Raw genomic sequence first — 19486 nt, forward strand, 5'->3', positions numbered from 1 at the left:
CTTTTTCCTGTTCTTCATTCTCTTTCATTCCTATACTCTCCTTTATCCATTTATCTAATTTTCGTTCAATAGTCAACACTCTATTAAATAGCGAAGTATGTGTCGTATCAAAGCCTTCAAATGCACTTTCTCCTTCACCAAGATAGTCATCATCATCTTTCATTCTTTCCCGTGTCTCATACCTGCATTTAGATGGAATCTCTTCCTTACTCATGATTTTGTAACACTGTATTCATGAAAAAACGAGTGTACACTACTCGCCCAGGCCACTGGAAACCCAAAACAAATAGGTAGTGAAGATCAGCTGATTCTCGGGAGTGACGGTACTGCGTCCTTCCTCGACCACGTCTCGTGTGTATTTACCTAGTTGTATTTACCTAGTTGTAGTTTTACAGGGCCTGGGCTTTATGCTCGTGTGGCCCCATCTCCATATCTACACTTATCCAATTTCTCTTTAAAACTATGCACACTCGTTGCTGACACCACTTCCTCACTCAAACTGTTCCAAGTCACAAGACATCTTTGCGGGAAACTATTTTTTAACATCTCTCAGACATCTTCCTTCCTCAGTTTCTTACTATTCAATCTTGTGCTTCTAATGTCATATTCTTTTTTCAGGATTAGTTTCTCATTATCCACTTGATCCATTCCGTTAATCAATTTATAAACTTGTATCAGATCCCCTTTCTCTCTTCTCTGTTCCAGGGTTGGTAGATCCATAGCTTTTAGTCTCTCCTCATATGTCATCCCTTTAAATTTTGGAACCATTCTTGTAGCCATTTTCTGTAGTCTTCTGGGTCTTATTTTAGTACTTATCAATTTCTTCATCATTTCTTTGTCAATATAGTGAAATGCTAATCCAATATTCCTTAGCAAATTATATGTCTCTGAAATTTCTATCAATATGGCTTACCGGTTGATTGTTTTCTTCCATCGTCACTCCCAAGTCCTTTTCCTTCTTTACTTTTTCTAGTTCTACTACATCTCCCATCTTATAGATTCCCACTGGTCGTCTTTCACTTTTTCCCATTTCCATGACATGGCTTTTGTCCACATTGAATTCCATCTCCCATTTTTTACTCCATTTCCAGATCTTGTTTAAGTCTTCCTGCAGTACTTCACAATCCTCTTTTTGTTTTATGACTCTGCACAGTTTCGCATCGTCCGCAACCAGATTTATGTAGCTGTTCACTCCTTCTGGCATGTCGTTTATATATACGAGAAAAAATATTGGTGCCAATACTGACCCCTGTGGCACTCCGCTGTCTACTGCTCTCCACTTGGACTTCATATCTTTAACTACTGTTTCTCTCCCCATCAAGTAATTTTCCATCCATCTCAATGTGCGTCCTTTTAAGCCACCCTTCTCCTCTAACTTCCATAGTAATCTTTCATGTGGCACTTTATCAAACGCCTTTTTTAAATCTAAATAAATACAGTCAATCCATCCCTCTCTCTCTTGTACTTTATCAACTATTCTAGAGTAAAAACTCAAAAATTCTTTTACACATGACTGACCTTTTCTAAAACCAAATTGGCTATTTGATAATAATTTGTTGTCTTCAAGAAACTTAATCCATTGTTTCTTTATTACTCTTTCACACATCTTGCATTCCACCTTATCTTGCAGATAAGGTGGAATTAAAAGCTTTTCATCTCATCAACTCCCGTCCTCTGACTGACTGTTTTCAGCCACTTTCTCACTGCCGGAATATTGCATCTCTTTCTATCTTTTATCTCTGTTTTCATGTTAATTGCTCAACTGATCTTGCTAACTGCATGCATCCCCTCTTCCTGCAGCCATGCTGCACAAGGCTTTTTCTTCCTTTTTTTCCTTATTCTGTCCTACTTCCTAATGCAAGAGTTAACCAGTGCTCTCAATCATTCATGCATTTCACTGGTAAACTCTGGAATTCCCTTCCTACTTCTGTATTTCCATCTTCCTTTGACTTAACTTCTCTTAAGAGAGAGGTGTTGAGACATTTGTCCCTGAGTTTTGGTCAACTCCTATGACTTTTAGGGAACTGGCAACATAGTAGGCCTTTTTTTTCATGTTTTGGTGCCCTTGGCCAGCTGTCCCTCCTACATTAAAAAAAAAATAAATAGATAAAATTGCTTTAACATACGAGACACTAACTAACATCAGAGTGGTGTTCAATTACATGTATAAGAGTATGAAAAAAATAATAATTACCATTATGATAAGACCTAGAGTAGAATATGCAGCAGTGGCATGGCCATCATACAAGTAGAAAGACAACAAGAAACTAGAAAGAATCCAAAGGACTGCTTCAAAGATGGTACCAGAAGTAAAGGATCTTCCCTCTGAAGAAAGACTGAAGGGAATGGAGCTACCAACTTTGAAGGATAGATGGAAAAGAGGACATCTAATTAAGATGTTTAAGTTAGGAAACCATATAGAAAATATAGATAGATAGACAAGACTTGGTATTACTGACAGAAAATGGAGATAGAGGAAGAGGACATTCCGAGAAGATCATGAAAAGTCACTGTCTGAGGAACATTAAGAAGTTTAGTTTTTCCACATAGGACTGTGGAATCTGGAGTGGATTGAGTGAAGAGATTGTAAGAGCATAAAGTGTGCACAAATTTAAGGAAAAGTTGAATAAATGTAGATATAGAGACAGGTCAGTATGAGGCCCATTTGAACCATGTAATATACAATTAGGTAAATACACATATTTACTTAGTTTTATGTAGCTGCTTATGGAGTTGAAGAAGGAACATCAGCTCATCACATGACCTTACTTTTTTTTTTCCCAATCATCTACAGCTCTTCCACCACCTGGAGGCTGTGGAGTTAGACATGAGCTGCCAGATTGCTCGCAAGTCATCAGCCTTCTTTGATACCATGACCTACCTCAATGCCCAGATGGAACAGCTCAAGCTCAACCATGCTGCTGTATCTACTCTTAGGTGATAATGATACTGTACTTTTGTACCTTACCTCACTCATAGCATTCTCTACAAAATTTTACCTATCTTGCCTTACCTATGTTTAATTGAATGACCTGCACTCACTCATATACACAACTAGACATTCCTATAACCATTTCTCATCCTTGCTACTTCACTCCTATCAAACATACTCTGTAGTCTGTTCATATTCTAGTAACTGAATTTTGCAGGGAATACAGAGATTAGGGTATATAAGGGCTTTGGCAGAATAGGTTTCATGTCAAGAACTACTACTACATTAGCCACTGTTTCTTAATTATAATATAATTGTCAGTACTAGGATTTAAATTAATACTTGGAAAATTTGATTGTACTCATATCTTAAAGCTATGAAGTGTTGGGCTCTCAGATTTATCTACTTTCTTTTGCTGTAACAAACTGTGATCATCATTTAAGATGACTGACTTAAGGTTTATCATAATGAAATCCTTAAGAGACCTGTAGGACTATTCAGATGTACCAGTTAATTTCTTGCCTTCATTAAGCATGGGGTTAAGGATTTAGGTATAATATGTAATACTTGGTCATCAGCATGGATTATGGTGGGACAGTTAACAAATTCCATCACTATCTCTCAGTTTAATGCTATCAGTTGGCTCAGCAGTGCTCATAAACGTCATGTACCTAAGCTCTCTCCAATGGGTCTGTGCTGACATGTCAACTTTTTGTCGGCACAATGAGGGATAGAGTTCTATGTTGCTTTAAATAAGTGTGATACTAGTAACTATTCTAGTTTCTGTACATTTCAGAAGTGGAATTTCTTCACTCCACCAAGAAGCTGTTCTGGAGCCTGTGAAGCTTCTGGCATTACCAAGGAGAAGAGAGAACATTTTCACTGCCTGCAAAAAGGTATTGATGAGGAAAGGAAGCTAGTTTTTTTCTAAGATTCTAAAGGGATTAAGTTTTGGAAAATATATAATAGAAAATTTTGGTTTTGAACTCCTTTACAGCTTGTTTGGTGTCAACATTAACATTTATTCTCAATGTTCCTATGGATAGCCAACTAACTTGTTTGGATAACCTGTCTAATACCATCTCTAGATTGAGGATTTTTTTTTTTTTCTCAGCTACAGAAATTGCATCATTTGTCTTGCTACCTAGGACATAATCAAGCACTTTTGTTCGAATCATTCTGCTTTAATTATTATATCAATAATTTTCTTCATGTCTTTTAAGTTTTATCAATTGCTATGGTGTTCAGGAAGCTAGTTATAAGTATTCCTCCATATATGATCGTAATTGGTTCTTTGAAATTCACTTGTAAGGTGAACGATCAGATAGCAGATTTTAGAATGAATATAAAAAATAGTATTGCGTTCCAAGACCTTCAGGAAAATCATGAAATGTCATATCTAAATACAATTTTTGCATAGAATAATAAAATACATTACATAAATATAGATAAACACAATAATAAAGTAATGAAATTAATCTCTTCATTCCGGGAAATAGAAAATGATTCCTGGCACCGTTTCCAGGCTGTGAGATCGTGGGAGATACATAACTCAGAGGCAGCTCTCTCTCTCTCTCTCTCTCTCTCTCTCTCTCTCTCTCTCTCTCTCTCTCTCTCTCTCTCTCTCTCTCTCTCTCTCTCTCTCTCTCTCTCTCTCTCTCTCTCTCTCTCTCTCTCTCTCTCTCTCTCTCTCTCTCTCTCTCTCTCTCTCTCTCTCTCTCTCTCTCTGTACATTCATTATGAAATAAACCCATGCAAATTTTAGAGAAAAAATATTACAGTCTGCTTTCTCAAGGCCATTTTCTGAAGATGACAAACAACAGAAAGTTTTGTTTATTTTTATGGTAAACTAATCTATTGGTTCAATAGAAAATAAATTTTAATATTGCCAACAGCGCACATCGTTACTTATCCTGGTGGAAGTGAATCATACACCATTGTAGTAGTGATGAAAGTCAAATAAGCCACTGTATCATATACAACCTACATTCTGAATGATATCATTCAGTATCCAGGAAAAAAATACATTTCATCTTAGCAGAACGCAGCCATGACACAGTATGCGTGTCCTTGGATATGTCATGACTGCTCCAAGGATGCAAAATGTGTCCTCATGTTAAAGTGGTAAAGATAATTAGGTATAATCTTTGTACATGCTGTATTTGACAGCATATTTGATGGTGGATATGGTGTTGAGCATGGGATCAGGCAGAGTTCACATGTAGGTTTGAATCCCACCACTTTGCCATTTGTTGAGTTGTTTAAAGTTACCTACATGTCACCATCATACCCAGGTTCTACGTGGTTACACCAAAGTTGCTCTTGGGTGGGGATATTGGCCCCGATATGGGTACCATTATAAATAAAATTGCCTGCGCCATTAATGGATGGAAGCTGAACAGTGCTTCCCATACATACTATTCAAGTTTACCTATAGGCACTATAAGCCATGCCATAAAAAATGAATAAAAAATAAAATCTTTTCCCCAAAATTTTGTCCCATAAAATCATCCTGTGTCTAATATGCTAAGTTGAGACCTCCTGTAGGCTCCTTTATGCTCACTAACCCAGCTTATGATCAGTACTTCTACCTACCCTAACTGCATGTATCATTATTTTATTGCTGGTATTATTATTATTATTACCAGTATTATTTCTTTAAAAACAAATTATCATAAAAATAAAGCAATCTAATCTGTGAGGCTGTGACGCATGTTTATAAATATCACCTGATTAGCACACTGACTCGATGCCATCTGATGGTATGGAGTAATAGCAAGTTCATGATCATAACAAAACACATCTACATCCTGACCATTATGGCAGCAGGAAGAAAAAGATCGAGCTACACAATCTCCTACAAACTACAAGTGGTAGATAATGCCAAGGAACACTGCAATAGAGCAGCAGCAAAGGTTTTTGGGCATCCACCTATGGAAAAAAATTGATAAAGTACACGAGGCTTACCATAGGTTAGTTGAAATGTGCTTCCAATTTTGCGAAGCAATTCACGTCTGCTGAAGGTGAGCTTTCACATGAGATACGTCATGTCACCCCGCGCCACCAGACTTTAAAGTGTACGACCAACCACAGGACAAAAATTTTGTTGTTTATGACAATGAATATCTTTTTTCCCAAGGGTGAGAGAGGAGGGCATGTGAAAGCTCTCTTCAGCAGATGTGATTTGCTTTGTAAAATTAGAAGCACATTTCATTTAACCAATGATAAGTCTCATGTACTTTGTAAATTTTACTTTAGCAAGTCACTTTTCTCCTTAAGTACACTTTCCTATGAGGTTTAAAGCCATATGGCTGTCGTATCTTAAATTTATCTATTTTTGTGTTTAGTGGTTTATCATATTCATTAATCTTTATTTCTGCTGGTTAAATAAAACTTGCAAGTGTATGAATAATATTTATTAAACCAAATTGTAAACTAATGACATCAGAATCATTATGTGGTACCTTATGCATTGCCAATTGTAATACCACTTCTTGGAATTGATTGTTGCTTTGGGTTATGATGTTGTCATACTGTTTGACAAAAGTGGACTCCTGTGACCATCCGGCCTTTGCCATGATGTGGGTTATTGGAACAGCTATAATCTTGGCTTTCAATGCTACAACTGGGCGGACACTGCCAACTGTATATTTTGTAATGTCCATTTCAGATATATTAAGAACCTTCTTGATCCACCTTGCAATTTTGTCTTTGGATACACTTTTGTGTGGCTTAATAAAACTGATAAGTAGTTTCCTGTCTTCCTGTGCAAGCTCACTTCTCAAATGTTCAGTCTGTTCGAGATACATTTGCATAGTTTCATATACACACAAACTTTGATCTCTTTCATAGGTTTGAAACTTAATAAACTGAACATTAAATTTTGGCCTGCATTGCTTAATATTACTTAATATCCTTAAGAATTAATAAATGCTAAGTTTGCACCCTGGCTGCTTGTGTAAGTGCCATTAACGTAACTAACTTTAGTGTCAGCTCTTTTAAGGAAAGAGTGTGTAATGGGCTCATACTCCTCAATTTTTGTAGCACTGGCATAACATCCCAGGTCTCTGTATACCTGGATTTTGGTGGTCTCAAGTTGATTACCCCTCATAGAAACCTTTTGACAAGTGGATGGTTTCCTGCTCTGCAACCATTGATGACTATCCCCAGTGAGGAGAGAGCAGCTCTGACTGTGATCACACATTCATAGCCCACACCTCTGTGAAAAGTAACAGATAAAAAAATTTACAATATCACCTACAGTGGGATTAAGGGGATCAATGTCTTGTTGATCACAAAATTGTGTCCACCTCTTAACATGGGATTGGTATTGTTTCTCAGTTCCTGGTTTGCTTGGCCTAAGGGCTGTGTTTACTTGTTATTCTAATAAGACAAGGTAAAAACCAGAAACTGCTACTCACGGGTAGTACACATACTGACACTCTATGATAAATAGGAAGAATATTGTACCTACACAAAAATGTAGTTTATTACTATAAGATATTTTATTGGTACAAAAGCCAAAAACATGATCGTTTCAAACGAAATGCTCATGCTTGATTGCTCAGTCCTGCCACCTAGTGACGGGCATTCCATTTGAACAACCGTCTAGATGCAAAATTTTAGTCATCATTTTATGTTTTTAAATATTTTAGATTGTTTTAGGTATTATGTTTTTAGCTTTTGTATCAATAAAATATTCTATAGTAATAAACTACGGTATTTGTGGAGGAACGTTGTTGTTTCTACTTATTACAGAGTATGCCATTCTTATCAATACCCCAACCTTTCTCAGCCAGTAGTTGGTGATTAGTTGAACCATTCACTCTTTCATCCAATCATTATCTCTATTTATATCACACACCCCCTCTAATCTTAAGATCAATTCATTAACTTATTACCAGAGCTGGGTGCGATACTGGATATCGGGTAGTTCGGTACCACTCCTTTGGACCTTGAAACGCAGATAGTCTGTACAGGAATACTCCGCTTAACGAACAAGATAGGGGATGTCAAAGCTGTTCGTAGAGTAGAAATTTGTTAAGTGGATGTAATTTTCCCATAGGAAATAATAGAAATAGGGGGGATGCGTTCTGGGCTGGTCCCCAACATGCCACAGGGGTTAAAAATAATTATATATTTTTCTATTAGCTTTTTACAAACCTTGCCCCCAAGAAAGGATCGTTTTGTAATGCATAAAGTGAAATCTTACATGGAATACCAAAAAATAAAGCAGAGATAAGATCGGCTATAGAGGAGGCGGAGACTCACGGTGACTCGGCCGCTTCTTCTTATTGTGACCCTTTTAGCCTGCTTGTTGTCTTTCACCCCAGTATTAAATTTGTTTCCACTCCTCTATTGCCTGCTATAATGGATATCATATCATAGTATTCATATACGCTCATGCTATGAGGATAACCTCGACTCTGTGTCACTGAGTGATAGTGAATTACTTATGAAATATCGCGATATTTCATTAGTAATTCAGTATCACTCAGTGACACAGAGTTGAGGTTATCCTCATGGCATGAACGTATATGAATACTATGATATGATATCCATTATAGCAGGCAATAGAGGAGTGGAAACATAAATTTAATATCGTGGTGAAAGCAACAGCAAGCTAAAAGGGTCACAAGAAGAAGAAGCGGCCGAATCTCCGTGAGTCTTCGCTTCGTCTGTGGCCAATCTTATCTCTGCTTTATTTTTTGGTATTCCATGTAAGATTTCACTTTATGCATTACAAAACAATCCTTTCTTGGAGGCAAGGTTTGTAAAAAGCTAATAGAAATGTTTTGTGAACATAAATGCATATGTAAGACAATAACACCACCTCCAGAGGTGGTGTTCCCAGCAACATCAAAGCAACCTGATAGCAACCTTGTCACCGTTCCTCCAAGCGTTCATGGAAGCCATTTCGCGGCAGGAGGTTGCTCTGACGTTAAAGAATCTTGGATTCAGCTCCAGGAGCGCTAGAGATAGAGGCGGGGAGCCAGCCAATCACAGTGAAGCTGCCGTGTTCGGTCCCTCACCTGGCAAATTCAAACCCAGAAAATTCACTAAAACGGATGTGGTTGTACGTTATGTGGACTTTTTGGTCTAACTTTATATAGTACGTTAAACCGGAAATTTGTTAGATGAACGTTCGTTAAGCAGAGTATTACTGTACCTGTACTTTGGTGCCTAAAATTTTATTCCTAGGTCTGGTACCTCTGCACCTCTAGTACCATACCCAAACTAATAAAGCATGTCTGAAAAATCTAATCTGCACCTCAAGAAGTAAAACAAAATATAAGGCAATAATACATTAGAGCTCCATATACAGTATATATATATATATATATATATATATATATATATATATATATATATATATATATATATATATATATATATATATATATATATATATATATACACACACACAGTAATACTTCTAGATACGATCGCCCCAACATAAAATTTTTTTATATATGACGAAAAATTTCCTATAATTTATGCATTGAAATATGAAGATATTTTTGAGATACGAATAGCCATCGGTAGGTGGCACAGCGATCACTCGACTACCCGCATCCACCCGAACATTCAGCCCACGTTGTGTATCGTTGTTCATCCTTTGTGCATGTATGTGTCTGTGCTCCTCAGCAGTGTGTATTTTTTCTTAAGTCCCAAAAGTAAAAGTTTGGCAAGAAACACAAAATAACCTGTATTCACATACTGATTATACTTAGAAATTCAATAAACGAGTGAGAACAAATGATGTTCTGCCCACAAGCAACTCTTCCTATTTGCAATGCAAAAACCCAGAAGTCTCTAGATGTCATGGTTACCAAAATATCACAGGTTGAATGAGGTAGTATCATCTGTTTACATGGCCAAGCCAAGGCCGTTGAACCCCCAGTGGCCTTGGCTAGAGCGATAGAAAACGGGCTTCTTGTATCTTATCTCTCTCTCTCTCTCTCTCTCTCTCCTGTTCTGATACCACTCTCATTCAAAAGTTGTCTCCCCGTAACATGGCGAGAGACCCGAGGTATAGAAGTAAGGCGTGCAGGAGAGGTGGCGGGATCAGACACAGTGAAATCACTGTCACTCCCATCGTCCAATGTTGGTGACACAGTGATATAGAGCATATGTTTACTCCTGATGAGTGTTGGCAGCTCACAAGCAAAGAAAATGGGAAGAAAATAGCCAAAATATAGCTGTAAAAAGCCTAAACGTCTATCGACATGCCCCAAGTCTTGCATGATTAACGTTTATCGATGTGTCCCGAGTTTTGCAGGTTAAGTTGTTATTTGGGGCAAATTTATATCATGCATACAATAGACATTGTATTTATCTTATATTAAACCTATATTTGGTTGGTATTTAAAGCATGTTAATTTTTTGGGGGGGTAAATCCATATCACAAGAACAAATTAATTCTATTTCCATTAATTTCTATGGGTAAAATTTATTTGATATACGAATTAAATTCATATGTCGAAGTACCACTGTATATATATACAGGCAACCCCCGTTTAACGAAGGTTCACACAATGAAATTTCGCTACAACGAAGGTTTCATTTTACTACCATCTGCTCGTTTAACGAACACCAAACTCGCTTTAACGAAGTTTTATCCAGGTAATTTTTTTCCAAATTTGAAAGCCCCACCGTATCATGCAAGCTAACAGGCTTTTGAATACATCAGGAGCTGCTGGTACTAAGGCCTGCCTCAGGAGTAATCCTGAGACATCTGTAGAATAAAGATCAAGATCAAGCCTCTCGTGGACAACACAGGCACTGCCGATACAAAGGCCTGACTCAGAAGAAATTCTGCGTCACCTGTAGCATCAAGATCAAGATCAAAATCACGCGCACCACTCACTCCCCAGTCAAAACATAACGGCGTCACCAGCAGCTAATTCTCCCTAGTTCAACTTACCACCAAAATGCCCTGTAAGGTGGCCTAACGTTCCTAAGAAGACCAGGAAGTGTCTTACTCTCGAAGTGAAGCTGGGAATTATTCACAGACACGAGGGAGGCAAGAAAACTAATAACATTGCTGGCCACCATCTTGACTCCATCTACTGTCTACTATTTTCAAGTCAGCAGACTCTATTAAGAAGGCTGGTGAGACCGTATCTTCCTTGAAAGCTAAAAGAACCACCTGAACTCGTGACTCTACAATGGATAAAATGGAAAGCCTTGTGGAAATGTGGTACATAAGTTTTGTATGTGGTACCCTGATGCGCCCTTTGTTTACATTCCACAGGTTGCCGGTTAGTGTCTTTCCCGTTTCACTCTCTCTCCCTTCATAAAGTTAAGATCATCAACATTATAAAGTTACGTACATACATACATTAGTGTACATTATAATGGCTTAAATTAAACTACCTAAATGTTTAACTTCATAATTTTTACTTTCATTAAATCTTTCACTGTACTATGATGCACTCTCACTTTGCTTTCTCTCAATGGAAGTTCAAATCAGGGGTTAAACTTGTTATAATCGGTTCGTTTAACGAAGTTTCGCTTAACGAAGTGTTTTTTAGGAATGTAACCCCTTCGTTTAACGGGGGTTGCCTGTATATATATATATATATATATATATATATATATATATATATATATATATATATATATATATATATATATATAAGTAAAGTCCCGGGTTACGTCGGTCTCGAGTTACGTCAAACTCGTAGTTACGTCAGTCCACTATAAGGCAATTTAAGATTAAAAAAAAAAAATTTATAAATCGTAAAGTGCGGGATTTATTGTTATTGTTGGTGGTTGCCCGCCACACCGCCTGCCTCACGCTTGAATACAATAACACCCTGCCTCAGTTCCACCACACCATCGCCCCTGGCAAGAGTGTTATCCTACTTCTGCGTTTACTGACTCAAGTTCTTAGTATCTTGCTCAATGGCACCAAAGAGAAAACTTCTAAGTGACTGCAGTGATGCTAAGAAAAGGAAAACCATTATGCTACAAGAAAAAGAGGACATAATTAAAAGACATGAGAAGGGAGGCAGCAACTGTGTGTGAGGGAGGGAAGAAGAAAATGGGAAGCCCATTACCATGACAATGGGGAGGTTGACGACCTTGAGGGCTCGCACACCCATCACAACAATAACAACTTCGGAGCCTTCGCCTGGGCCACACGACACTCGTAGCTGACTTGCACCGTCTGCGCCTTTCTGCTGATCCCTATTGCCCTTTCCTATTGCATTTCCTGCGCCGCTGCCCACGCTTCTACTCCCACCGCACTGCACTACGCTCCCAGCTGTCCGCCCTGTGGGCGTCACAACATTCGACCTGCCCACCCTCCTGGCGGCCTCAGGCGTCCACCCCTCTCAGCAACCTGCAGTCCTTCGCATTCGTGGCCCTAATCAACAACAAAAACAAGCTTGTGTTTCATATTCCTACATAGTTGTAAATAATATGACAATATAACCTTTAACTTACCTGAATGACCATAAACAATGATTGGTTGAAAACTCGATAATATGCTTTGAAATGTTCGGAAACTCGAGTTACGTGCAAAATCGACTTACGTCACGTTTCAGGAACGTAACTCTGACGTAAACCGAGACCTTACTGTATATATATATATATATATATATATATATATATATATATATATATATATATATATATATATACATATACACTGTCATGCCTCACTGAACACGAATTCGCCGAGCACGACTTTGACTTGTGATTGCACGATTTGGTCTCCGTTTGAATTTCCCACTGGTCATGGCGGATGCACGCAACCTCCCCTCCCAAGCATCTTGGACTTGCCCCACACAATTTGGGGAGAAGGCTTTGATGACATGACTGAGGAAGATGTGGATCATGTGATTGACTCACATAATGATGAGCCTTCACTTTAAGAGTTGTTGCAGCTGGAGGAAGAAGAGGTAAGAGGAGGTGCTGATGATGAGGATCTTGATGATGATGAAGAGATCAAGCCTGTCTTCACCATCAAGACTTCGTAATTTGTTGAAAGTCATGGAAGATGCAACATCCCTCTTCACTGAAATAGATCCCATCTTGGAGAGGAGCATTAAGTTCAAGATGGGTGTTGAGGAGCTTCTTGTGCCCTACAAGGAGACCTTACACCATATGAAAGCATCTGCCAGTCAGAGGCCCATCGTTTCGTATTTCAAGCCCTCTCCAACCAGCAAATAAACTGAATAAGGTACTAGTACTGTTGTTAAATAAAATGTGTGTTTGGTAATTCATTTATTGTTTTTTTTCAGTCTTTCTGGTAAAAAAGTGTTTTTTGGGAGGATCTGGGAACCTAACCCCTATTTTCCCATAGGGCCTATTATTCACCCAACACAAATCTTGCCGTGCACGATGAGCTCAGGAACCTAACTGTCGTGTTAGGTGAGGTATGACAGTATATATATATATATATATATATATATATATATATATATATATATATATATATATATATATATATATACAGGCAACTTCCTCTTAACGAAGGGGTTACATACCTAAAAAAACACTTCGTTAAGCGAAACATCGTTAAGCGAACCGATTATAACAAGTTTAACCCCTGACTTGAACTTCCATTGAGAGTAAGCAAAGCGAGAGTGCATCATAGTACGAGTACAGTGAAAGGTTTAATGAAAGTAAAGATTATGATGTTTAACATTTAGGCAGTTAAATTAAATTTAAGTCATTGTAATGTACACTAATGTATGTATGTACGTAACTTTATAATGTTGTTGATCTTAAATTTATGAAGAGAGGAAGAGTGAAACAGGAAAGACACTAACCGGCAGCCTGTGGAATGTAAACAAAGGGCGCATCATTGTACCGCATACAAAACTTATGTACAGAAACTCCCCTACTTACGAACATTCGACTTGCGAACATTCCATACATACGAACAAATCTTTTAAATACTTAAGTCCAAAAAATTGTTTGAAAGATGCTAGGAAACTTCAAATTTCCTGCACGCAAATATAGTTAATGAGTCTGCCACTCCGTGGCGCTGCCGAGCTCACTCAGCTGTGCGAATCACTCCCCTACCCTCCAGGCACCCGTCATAAACACGAAAGCATCTGTTCACTGTGTCCTCGTGTACTGCCAATTTTTGTGCCATAATTCGCTTTACCTGTGCATCATTCCATCAAAAATGTCGGGTGTGAAGCGAAAAATAAACGGTGAAGCCAGTGGAAGTGCCAAGAAACGTCAGGCTATAACTTTAGAGGTGAAAATGATATGACTGAGCGAATTTTGGAAGTCATATAACATCTACAATGCCATAAAAAACATTAATACCTCCTGATGGGAAATTACAACCACCTGTATGAATGCCGTATGGAAAAAGCTCTGCCCTCAGGTTGTTCATGATTTCACTGGGTTTGAAAATATTCAGGAGGACCAGGAGGAGGTTGTTGACAATTTAATCTCCATGAGTGAGAAACTGGAGCTAGAGCTGGAGGAGCAGGACTTCACAGAGTTCTTTGATGACCATGACAAGGAGCTATCTAATGATGAACTTCGAGAATTGGAGAAGCAGAGGAAGGAGGTAGAAGAGGCAGAGGAGGAAGAAATGGAAATGCCACCAAAACATTTCCAAACAAAAAAGATGGCAGAAGCTTTTGCATCCATAGAGGCAGCCTTGGCAAATTTTTAAGAACAGGACCCAAATGAAGAACGACATGCCAAGGTGTCAGCAGCTGTTCATGATGCACTGAAATGCTACCGCGTCATATACGAGGAAAAAAAGAAGGCTGTGAGCCAGTCGTCGCTCCATCGGTTCTTCAAACGGGTAGATAAACGTGAGGCAACAGTACCATCCACTCCTCAGTCAGTGCCATCTACCCATGAGCCAGTGCCATCTTCATCCTCTACCCACACGCCTGACGCTGACAGCGATGCTGACGACCCCTCCACCATCTCGTCACCCTGTTCCTCGCCCGCCACTTCCCCCAACAAATCCAAGTGAACAAGGTAAATCTTACGAGTTTCCTCATTTATATTTCAAGCATGCAACGTTTTCTGTTTCATATTTCATGTGAAATGCTTTCATGTATGTAACTGACATAGCCCTAACGTTAAAATGTGTAACCTAAATGCGAGTCTGTAACCTACCGGTAACCATGTCAGCTGTTTGACCCCGATATACAGACGCTTAGTCATCCCAGATTTATAGGCACCTGTTCAACCCCCATTGATTGACGCCATGTTAATCTATCCATGTTTATCGATTTTTCTCAGTATGGTATGGTGTCATCCCCCAGTCTAACGGATAGGCTTCGTGTTGTGTGACGGCCCTGGTTGTGTTTTCCTGCCCAGCTGACCACACGCCATCTTATCGATCGGTTCGCCAGCCAGTCACCACTACAATATATTTTCTTTTTAAATAAAGTATGTTTCTACATTAAAGTTGTATGAATCACCATCAAATAATATTAAAAGCATTACATATTACAGGTACTGTATAAGGTATGTCGTACTTATTGGGATTTATATACAGGTATTCTTAATGTAAACAAAACTTTAAAACAATGGGAAAAAAGGCAATGGAGACCCGACTTTGGATATACGAACAAATGGAGTTACGAACGGCCTCTCGGTCCCCATTATGTTTGTAAGTTGGGGAGCTTCTGTACCACATTTCCCCAAGGCTTTCCATTTTATCCATTGTAGAGTCACGAGTTCAGGTGGTTCTTTTAGCTTGCAAGGAAGATACAGTCTCACCAGCCTTCTTAACCCCTTCGCGCCGGATAAAAAAGCCGGCCTGTATGATATACGGGTGGAAGTGCTGCGCGCCCGAGCGCGGGAAACTCGTGCATGCTTGTCGTCTTTGTGTATTATGCTGCTATTTTTTAGTCACTATATCGCCTTCGAAGAGGAAAGTGGACGCATCTCTCTTCGGAGAAAAAGAGAGAGAGAGAGAGTGTAACATTTGCTAATATTTTAGACACAAGCGGGACGCATGTAGCTTATCTTTCGAGAGGAAGAGGGGGAGGAAGGGAAGGAGAGGAAATGAGAGAGAGAGAGAGAGAGAGAGAGAGAGAGAGAGAGAGAGAGAGAGAGATTAGAAAATTTGTTGTTTTGTATTTGTGTGTGTGTGTGTGTGTGTGTTTTCACAGAATGTTACAAGGCGGGACGATGTAACTTATCTTCGAGAGGAGAGGGGAGGGAGGAAGGAGATGGGGAGGGAGGAAAGGAGATGGGGAGGAGGAATGGAGAGAGAGAGAGAGAGAGAGAGAGAGAGAGAGAGAGAGAGAGAGAGAGAGAGATGGGAACAGTCTACGCCATTGGGTAATTTTAGACACAAGGCGGGACGCATGTAGCTTATCTTTAGTGATTGGTGGAGACAAGGATGGTGGGAGGAGCACTAGGATTTCAAGGACAGCATACGGCGTGTGTAGTTGGTATCCAACACACTATATGGGACAACTGAAATGAAGAAAGCTCAGAAAAGAGATATGACGTCTACGTAGGCGTCACCGTATTTGCTACTGGGGCTTCATGACGCCCACATAGGCGTCACCGTATTGAAGGGGTTAATAGTGTGCTGCCTTGAAAATAGTAGAGACAGTATATGGAGTCAAGATGGTGGCCAGCAATGCTATAGTTTTCTCGCCTCTCTTGTGTCTGTGAATAATATCCAGCTTCACTTCGAGAGTAAGAGACTTCCTGGTTTTCTTAGGAACACTAGGCCACATTGCAGGGCGTTTTGGTGGTAAGTTGGGCGAGTGAAGATGAGCTGCTGCTGACGCTGTTGTGGGAGTGAGTGGTGTGTGTTGTCCAAGAGAGGCTTGATCTTGATCTTGATCTTGATTCTACAGGCGTCCCAGGATTTTTCCTGAGACAGGCCTTAGTATTTGTGGCTCCTGGTGTATTCAAGAGCTTGTCGGCTTGCATGATACGGCAGGGCTTTCAAACTTGCAAAAAATTATCTGGATCAAACTTCGTTAAAGCAAGTTTGGTGTTCGTTAAACGAGCAGATGGTAATAAAATGAAACCTTCGTTGTAGCGAAATTTCGTTGTGTGAACCTTCGTTAAACGGGGGTTGCCCATATATATATATATATATATTTATATATATATATATATATATATATATATATATATATATATATATATATATATATATACAGGGGATTCTCGCAATTCAACAGAGTTAGGGCAGCTTTTCATCAGTCAAATCAGTGTTTATTCGAATCGTAAAGCAATTTTTCCTATAGGATACTTAAGAATTAGGGGGGTTAGGAACCAACCTCCAGCCTAGAACCCCCAAAACATCACTATAACTTTTAAAAAACACTAACCTAGACTAAATCAGTACTTTATTTATATCTAACTTCTTTTTTAGTAACCCTTAAACTGCTAATTCCTAACTGCTGAATGCTTTGGTGTGCCTAAAATATAAACATTCCCATGTCAGAAAAAATATATTTTGAATTGTATGCCATGAATGGCAAACATCCAAAATGCAGTAATACCAAAGTTTTGAATCTGTAAATAAATAAATAGAGCAAGAAATAGGCCTACAAAACTTCGTGGGCTTTGAAAAGTGCGGGGAACTAGTGACACGTCGTGTGCACTGTATGGTCCGGGTTGGGAGCTGAGTGGTACCAAGCTCTCTCCTCTCTTTCTCTCTCTCTCTCTCTCTCTCTCTCTCTCTCTCTCTCTCTCTCTCTCTCTCTCTCTCTATATATATATATATATATATATATATAAATGTATTTACGTATTTGTATTTACCTATTTGTGTATTACAGGGCCCGAGCTAAGCTCTCTGTGTCCTGTTTCCTTGTCCATTCCTGTCATATCTCTCTTTCATCTGATTGACACACACGCGTCAACGACATGACTGCTCAGTTTATTCCACTTATCAATGCTACGATGCGGAAACTGTATTTTCTCACGTCATTTAGACAGATGTCCTTTATTAGCTTTTTCCATGTCCTCGGAGATGATTACTTGTGGTCACCTTTATCAACTCTCTATCCAGTATGTCAATCTTGTTCACCAATTTATACATAGTTATCATGTCTCCTCTTGTTCTTCTCTCTTCTAATGTGGTCAGCCCCAGCTTCCTCAGTCTTTCCTCATAGTCTAACTCCCTGAGTCCTGGTACCATCCTTGTTGCCAGCCTCTGTACCCTTTCTACCTTCTTCACATTTTTCTTCATATGCGGTGACCAGACACATGCTGCATATTCTAACTGGGGTCTTATTAAGGTACATAATATCTTCATCATTCCTTCATCTAGGTAGTGGAATGCAAGGCCAATATTTTGAAGCATGTTGTATGTTTTCCAAAAAATCTTGTTAATGTGTTTCTCCGGTGACAAAGTGTTTTGCAGTTACTCCTAAGTCTTTCTCCTCATTGGTCTCTTTAATTTTCTCATCACCCAGCCTGTAATCCCTGTTTGGTCTGTATCTACTTCTTCCCATTTTCATAACATGGGTCTTGTCTATATTAAATTCCATCTGCCACTCTTTACTCCACTCATATATTTTATCAAGATCTTCCTGTAACTTGTTACAATCTTCCACATTCTTTACTCTCCTCATAATTTTAGTATCGTCCGCAAACATGTTCATGTAACTGTCAATTCCTACTGGCATATCATTAACATAAATCAAAAACATGATGGGACCCAGCACTGACCCTTGTGGAACTCCACTGGTTACCTTCTTCCACTCGGACTTCCTTCCTCTCACCACTGTTCTCATTTCTCTTCCCATTAAGTAATTTTCCATCCATTTTGCTAGTTTATCATTTACTCCTCCAATCATCTTTAGTTTCCACATCAGTCTATTGTGTGGTACTTTATCAAAGGCCTTTCTCAAGTCCAGGTAGATAGCATCCACCCATCCCTCTCTATGTTGTAGTATGTCAGTCACTCTTGAATAAAAACATAATAAATTGGATACACACGATCTTCCTTTTCTGAAACCAAACTGCCTTTCACTCAGAATGTTTTCACTTTCTAGATACTCACTCCACTTAGCTTTAATTACTTCTTCACATACCTTGCACAATATACTAGTCAACGATACTGGTCTATAATTTAGCGGTTCCATTCTACTACCATTCTTATATATAGGCACAATGTCAGCTCTTTTCCACTCTTTCGGGACTAATCCTGTTCGTATGGAGGTTTCCACAATATCAAATACGGGGTTCAACAATTGATCCTTACATTCATTTAGCAACCTCCCAGATATGCCATCAGGCCCCATTGATTTATTAATATCCAGATTGCTTATAATTTTCCTTACATCTTCCTTAGTAACCATGATGTCCTGCATTTGCTTTATTTCCGTAGGCCTTCCTCCCATAAAATGCTCCTCCTTTGTAAACACTTTGCAAAAGTTGTCGTTCAAAATTTCAGCTATATCTCCAGCATCTTCATATACTTCTTCCCCATTTTTTACCTTTTCTATTGCCTCCCTTTTATTTAGTTTTCCATTTATGAATTTGTAAAACATTTTTGGGTCACTATCACAGTTTTCCACCACCCTCTGTTCATATTCCTTCTGTGCTGTTCTCCTTACTTCAACATATCTATTCCTT

General features: G+C 38.9%; 1 protein-coding gene across 2 annotated transcripts in view; it reads left to right on the top strand.

The window, feature by feature from the left end:
• Window positions 1-19486, top strand: part of LOC123514971 (vacuolar protein sorting-associated protein 54-like) — a 250921-nt gene that overhangs the window by 162828 nt on the left and 68607 nt on the right. For both annotated transcript variants that reach the window (XM_045273260.1, XM_045273261.1), the window contains exons 7-8: window positions 2795-2937; window positions 3729-3828. In XM_045273260.1, the coding sequence (XP_045129195.1) occupies window positions 2795-2937; window positions 3729-3828 (243 nt within the window). The remainder of the gene's footprint in view (window positions 1-2794; window positions 2938-3728; window positions 3829-19486) is intronic.

The sequence above is a fragment of the Portunus trituberculatus genome, chromosome 38 (genome assembly GCF_017591435.1).
Source record: "Portunus trituberculatus isolate SZX2019 chromosome 38, ASM1759143v1, whole genome shotgun sequence".
NCBI classification, from domain to species: Eukaryota; Metazoa; Arthropoda; class Malacostraca; order Decapoda; family Portunidae; genus Portunus; species Portunus trituberculatus.